The sequence below is a fragment of the Octopus bimaculoides genome, chromosome 16 (genome assembly GCF_001194135.2).
Source record: "Octopus bimaculoides isolate UCB-OBI-ISO-001 chromosome 16, ASM119413v2, whole genome shotgun sequence".
In the NCBI taxonomy this organism is placed as follows: Eukaryota; Metazoa; Mollusca; class Cephalopoda; order Octopoda; family Octopodidae; genus Octopus; species Octopus bimaculoides.
Window position 1 is genome coordinate 30247244 of NC_068996.1, and position 7221 is coordinate 30254464.

Genomic DNA, 7221 nt, shown 5'->3' on the forward strand with positions numbered 1-7221 from the left:
GTGGTTGGGTCGTTGATGACCTCTTTCTAGCATATTGGATGACCACCTGGTGGTCATCCCTTCTTATAGGCATGTATATATATATATATATATATATATATATATATATATATATATATATGTATTTATGTGTAACAGCTTAACAAAAATAAGTACTGGGGTTAATTCATTTGACTAAAAATTCCTCAATGTAGTGCTCCAGTATGGCTGCAGTCAAATAATTGAAACAAGTAAAGGATAAAAGATATAAACCAACCTTTCTTCATAAAATCTATACCATAAAAACTGTATCAATGTATACAGCTCTACATTCAATATCCAAAGGAAACCCTTCCAGTTATTGAATTGTTGATAAATTGAAGGTAACCCCCAAACTGTTAGCATTAAGAATAATAGCATTTATGTTTTAACATAATGAAATTATTTAGCCAAAAACAATGGAAAAAAATTAATGATAATTTGTTTCTTAGCGCAATAAAGATAAGCAAGCACTAAGCATATAGTAAACAAACTTACTTGCTCTATTTTCTGTGTTGAATTACTTGATTCCTGTGTGTTTTAAAAAAATGAGAAAAGAAGTTCACATTATTCAATACAGTTTGTAAGGTATTAGTGAAATATAAAGTTTCACATTTATAATGCATGGCTGAAGAAGATTTTAGAAGCAAACATTCATGAAAAGTAACTTACCCTCACAGATAATTTTTGTTTTAGATTTTCAACTAGTTTCTGCTCTTGAGATAATGCATCTTGTCCAGTCTTGATAATTCCATTAAGCTTTACAACAGTTTGTGCTAAATCTCTGTTCTTCCTTTGTTCTTCCTCAATTAAGGCTTGTTGTTTACTTACTTCTGATTTTAAGTATTCTAAAGACTACAAATACAAATATAAAATGAATTTATGATTAAAAGAAATTACAAGCACTGCAATTTTGCTGGAATACATGGCATATAAACAAGTTATTGGAAAGTAACAAATCATTATGTGTTACTACTATGCTTCTATGAGCCAATGAGCATGCCTCTATACAGTCATTTAACCTACTACAAATAGCATCTAAATCTCACACTTGATATCCCACCTTTTTAAGTGAAAAATATATACATTAGATCATAGTCAATTTTACTTCTACAACAACAGGATGGTTGCATAAATAGAGAAGTGAGGTTAACTAGTTATACTCATGACAAATTTTAGTTCAATACTTAAAATTAACAAATAATTCAGTTATTTGGTGTTTTTTAATTTATCAACTGTAAATGCATGATACGCCTATCTAAAGTATTTGTTTACAGCTAAGTGGACTGAGTATATAAGCATTGAGCTAACCAATACTGAGCAGATGAATTTAATAAATAGAAATTGTACTAAGCCAGTTGTGTGTGTAGTAAGTAAGCTTTGTATGTGACAGTGATACTAAAAGTAATGCATATTATGAGTACACTAGAAATAGACTATTTCTAGAGCACTGTTTCTATTGACTACTTCTAGTGAACTATCTGAGCAGTTTACAGAATCTATTTCTGGTGTGCTCATAAAACAAATCCCATCAGTACCTCTGTCACATACAGAGCTTACTTTCTAAGATTGTTATTCTGAAAGAATACTAAGCAGGATAAGAAAAGTTGGAAAAAAGATCAGGGAATTATTACTGCAACAGAGAGTGAAAGACAGATTGTATGACATTTGTATTGAACTCTTCTACGAGCTTTGTGACATATGGGCTTTGAATGCTTTGCTTCAATGCATGTGTAATGTTAGAAGAATTTGATGCAGTGTACAAGAGAGGAGATTGAGCTGGTAGGGGCTTGTGATGCATATGGAGGATGACTGCTGCATAAAAAAGTCTCAAAGTAAGGGGAGCCCATTAAACAGGAACATTTGCTAGAAAACTGTAAAGGGTCACCTGAAGATGATAAAGGACCATATTGACTAGTGATGTGCAGCATTACAGATCTATTCACTCATGAAAAAAATGCAACTTAAAAGATAATAAAACAGCTGTAATATATATACATGTATATATACTACTTTCCACCAAGCCCACTTATCGCCATCATCTTACATCCCCTGTTCACAACTCCCTTCTCTTTGTTATTCACAGTACATTCTTTTGTTACCCAAAACTTTTCCCTTTACCTCACTACCCACCCTTAAACCACTAGAATGCTCACTGACCTTTCCTTCCCTTGCTTAACTCACTCAGTTTTTCTCCCATCCCTCTCTACTGTCTTTCACAGCATTTACACTGCTCTTCTCCCTACTTTTATGGTACTCTCCAGTGTCTACTTACCTCTATGGTACCCTTTTGAAGCTGTGGAATAACAGACCTCTTACTTGAATGAAAAAAATGAAGTATAAAGGCATGCTACATGTTCTTACTGTTTTAGAAACTGATCTATCTAATGTGTATGCACACATGTGAAAGAGGAATTATATTAGAAATGAATTGACAAAGATACTTACTGTTTGCTTTTCTTTAAGAATTTGTATCTCTTTCTCTGCCTAAAAATTAAAAAAAATTGAGCCTATTTATTTGTACCATTTTTATTATTAGTTAACTGGTAAGAAATAATATATAATTGGTAAGAAATAATATATAATAAAGCAGTATGAAAAATTATTTCTTGAAAGAAAACAGGTAGAGAAAGACCATTATATAAACCTCTGCTAAAGCATGTTTCCATTTTTCCTCTTCTTCCTCAACACTTTTTTGGAGCAATTGTAATTTTTCATCCTGAATATATAAAAATATTTTTAACCTGAGAAATCATTTTTAAAACTTCAAATCAAACTACAAAATAATTTAAAATCCTTTATGTTAAGTAATTCAGAATCGCTTTTTTAAAAAATTGAAACAAAATATGAAATAGTTTAACAGTTCTATAAGGGAACAATTTATGATTATTCTTGGATACTAATTTCCATATTTCCGTATCTAAAAGAATATTGAAAAAACAATTAAGAAATAATCATCGTAATGCAAAAAGTATTTTTGTGTCTTAAAAGATAATCAAGAAGAAAGATAATTATCATCAGGTTTTAGCTTCTTCACAGTATGGAAGAAATCTGAAAATAACCAACGTAGAAAGAAAATTTTTGAAGAAAGAATTTTGAAGCATTAACATATTATACTGTGTCTGTCAGGTATGCAACTAGATTTATAATGTACCTATTCCAATAAATTGTGATTAGCACAAAATAGTCTGTTATTTCAAGAAAATTAAATGACCTAACTATCTTTGGACATAACAGTCATCCTATCTCACCTAACACTATTTAAAATTACAAATGCAATATTAAAATTGAATTATAAATTGAAAAAATGCAGTTTTCTTTTCTACAAAAGTTTTTAATCTACAACAGAGAGGTAATTTGTGATTGAAATAAGATGCAAGTGCCTCTGTTTTCTGATTTTAACTGTCATTTTTATCTGTTACAATATCTTTATTATTATAGATTTTATAAAACAATGGTCTTCATCCACATAACATACCCATTTGTTTTACGTCAACCACCAAAATTTCTCAGATTGCAACAACTTTCTGTTTCAGTTAATTAGAACAGGCTAATACAACATCCCTTTCAAGAACTGGGGTAGTTCTTAAAATGACTAGTTCTTCAATCTTGATACAGCATACTTAAGCTGTATAGAACATTGCTCATCAATGTTACTATTATTACACACAAGCAATCTATTTAGTTAGAAGTTTTGGTCAATAATTAAGTTGCATTATATAGGAAGTAAACCATCAAAATTACTCCAGCCTAGTTACAATGCCTAGATTATATACAATGAATAAAAAAACTTTTTGCAAGTGTTTATATCCGTTACTGCTTGTGAGTTAGTCTGTGTCATTTTATAACAGCCACTATAAAACCATTGTCATTTAATGTCCATCTTCCATGCAGAATGGGTTAATATATTTTTTCAATTCAATATTCAGATTTACTCATAGATAATTATTTAAGACCAATAGTTAAATCATCTAAATACCAAAACAGAAAATATTTCCACTGTTCTTTTGTAGCTGAATTGTATAATATTGCATTAGAAATATAAAAGAAATTTCAATAATGAACTCAATATACTGAGCTAACAATCTGCATCCCTAATCATATCTAAAATATGCTAACAATGAACGCCATTATTAATATGAAATTTAGAACAAGAGCCCAGCATATGCAACCCCACAAAAATAAATAAAAGAAAGAAGCTTACAGTGATTAAAAAAAGATTTTGATATTCTTTGAGTTTATTTTCTAATTTAATCTTATCTTCAGGTGCTTCTGCTAACCGCATGTTCAATGAGTTAACATGCTCTTTTAACTCTTTATTTTCTACTTCATTATGTTGCAAATTTGAGTGTAAAGCCTCATACATTTTTTTAAGATCTGAATATTTCTTCGTTTGGATAGCTAATTCATTAGACAATTCCAATGATTTTATTTCGTAAGTTGACTGTAATTCTATAAACTGAAAATAAAAGGTAAATATCAATAAAATATGCTTAACTTTTTTGGCAAATATATTACACATGAAAACTAAAGATAGTTTAATAATTCAATTTCTAGTGAAGCAAAAATCTTTTCTCTTCACTAATTCGACAACTACTTGGCAAGAAAGTTATAATGGACTGAAGCTTTGGCCTTAGAATTAACATTTTGTACATATTCTTCTTAAAATTTCAGAAGAAAAAAATTTACTTTTCCTAAGCACCTTATGAACTTCACTGCACAATTGGAGGATTCCAGAAAAAACTCCAAATAAAGAAAAGGCAGAAAAATGTTTTTGGCAAAGGTCAACAAATGGGATGTGGATTGTCAATTACCTCAACCACAGTACTTGAATGATGCCTAACTCCAAAAGGATGAAAGGCAAAGTTGATATTGGTGGTATTTGAACTCAAAACAAAGGGCTAGAAAAAACGCCTCTAAACAATTTGTCTGGTCTGCTAACAATTCTACTAAATATATCAATTCCTAGCAATTAATATTGCCAGGAATTATTATATGCTTATTATGTAAGTGGCACCACAAAACTATCAAGGTCTTGGGTATTTTGCCAAAAAAGTGTGTGCCTGTGCATAGAAGCATACACAAAGAGCGTTTTAATGTATATGCCCAAACATACAAGTTCTCTAAGACATTTGTTGATATAAAATGTATAGAAAAATAGAAGAAAAATTACCTTAGTTTCTGATTCTTTTAATTTATCAGATATTTTTATTTGAAGATCTTTTTCAGTCTTTAATTGGGCAGCTAATTCTGTTGATTCCTTCATAGCCACATCAAGCTTTTTTTCGAATAATTCTACATTTTTTGTCATTTCTTTCAAATCAGAAACTGGTTCATCAGCCTATAAATATGTGTTATGTAAATGAGTACTTTGCACTGTAAAAAGATTTACTAACATAGCAATTATGAATGCTTAGATATTAAATTTCTTTACAATTATTTAGAAAATAAATTATTTTAGTAATTACTTTAGATTTTAAGAATTCAACGGCTTTCTGTTCAAATGTTTTCATCCAAATTGTATGTTTCTGAAAATAGATAAGTTAAACAAATAAAGATTTAGTGTGCGGTGGAAAGTAATATTTCTTTTACATCCATTTCTCCTTCCCGGAAACTTAGCAACATCCATATTTTTATTTTCAATCATTATTACAATCTAAGCCTAGAATTTGATTTTTCAACTTTCAAAATATATGAAACAACTGAATCCTTCTTCTACTCACTAAATCTATTTACAAGTCAATATCTTACCAATGATTTATCAACAGTTATACTTGGAAAGATACTCTGTAATAGTGCTCTGTCATGTGAAAAAGTATCAGCAGCCTGCATCTGAAGAACAAAATGAGGATTGTTAGCAGTATTTTCATAATTTATTTTGAATAAGAATTTAAAAGAATAAGCTGAATACATTTCCAAATTTAAAAACCCCACAAAAATTTTAAATAGTTAAATTGAACAGGTCTTGCATTTACCTATAGGTTATTCCCGTAAAACAAATGACCTTTTGTGAATATGTTCACTGAAACCTGCTAATAATCAATATAAAAAAAAATTTATACAACTTACTTCAGCAGTACATACAGCATCAACAATTTGCTGTTCTGTAGACTTCTCAGACTCAGCTACAGCTTCCATTGCTTTCCAGTTCTTTTTTCTGAGATCCTGAAATAAAATAGTTTAAAATAACAATCATACATCATATATTAACCATATAGGCATAGGCATGGCTGTGTGGTAAGAAGCTTGCTTCCTGCGCATGTGTTGGTCAGTGTTTTCTTTGCACTGCTAGGAGTCACGTCACTGTACACCAACGTCATGAATTATTGAACAAGTGAAGCACAACTACAAGGTAAGACATTTGTTTTTTGGGGATTCACTGGGGGTTTGTTGCTCGTGTTTGTTTATTTTGTCAATCAAGAAACTACCACTGGGTTCCACGCATCTGTCTGCCTGTGGTTGTGCTTAAAGTCTCACTTAACGGTGAGAAGTGTATTGGTGGGGTGTATCCCTCTGCCTATAATTGTGCTTATTTTTTGTGTCCTTACCAAGAGGATTACTGAGTTGGCCAGGAGTACCAGGATGGCCAGAATAATTTGCTGTGTTTTTTTAACTGTTTCTTGTCTTCTTCCTTCCTTCCTGCATTTTTTTTTTTTTAACTCTGTGAACTTATGTTTTTCGTGAACTTTTTCAAAAAAGACATGACAAAGAAGACAAATAATACTGTGTTGGAGTGGGACATTGTCCCACCCAAACAGTGGATGAAAGACTTTGAAGAGAGGACGGTGGTGTTAAGGACTTACTCAAAGTCACTCAACATCATTGCCCTCTTCCAAAAGACTCAAATTGAAAAAGAGTTGTCAGAATATTTGCCAACTATTAAATTCATCTCCAGTGGGGTCAAATATGCAACGGTGTGGTTGCTACTTGATATCCATGAGGAGGCTCGCAAATTTGCGAGCTAGCCCTTAGAGGGCAAAGAGATTTTGTTTCTTCCCATGTATAGTGGGAAGAAGTTGACAAGAGGTTGGGTCAGCGGGTTGCCACCTGGGATAGAACCCGAGTGGATAGAGGACACTATCTGCTGGAGTCTGTGTGGCAGTGGATCCAAGCTGCTTAATGTTAAAATTTTGCCAGCGGCTGATTGGTTGGGTCAAAAGCTGTTTTGACTTTGTGGACCCAATCAGCCAAGCATCTGGATTT

The 7221-nt window shown here is 31.5% G+C and overlaps 1 protein-coding gene across 1 annotated transcript in view; it reads right to left on the bottom strand.

Annotated features, from left to right (window-relative positions):
* Positions 1 to 7221, bottom strand: part of LOC106883551 (ribosome-binding protein 1) — a 43318-nt gene that overhangs the window by 10350 nt on the left and 25747 nt on the right. The window contains exons 12-20 of the mRNA XM_052973482.1: positions 6088 to 6183; positions 5770 to 5850; positions 5487 to 5546; positions 5192 to 5359; positions 4223 to 4477; positions 2666 to 2737; positions 2467 to 2505; positions 691 to 873; positions 517 to 549 (exon numbers count right to left, since the gene is read on the bottom strand). Coding sequence (XP_052829442.1) covers positions 517 to 549; positions 691 to 873; positions 2467 to 2505; positions 2666 to 2737; positions 4223 to 4477; positions 5192 to 5359; positions 5487 to 5546; positions 5770 to 5850; positions 6088 to 6183 — 987 coding nt within the window. The remainder of the gene's footprint in view (positions 1 to 516; positions 550 to 690; positions 874 to 2466; positions 2506 to 2665; positions 2738 to 4222; positions 4478 to 5191; positions 5360 to 5486; positions 5547 to 5769; positions 5851 to 6087; positions 6184 to 7221) is intronic.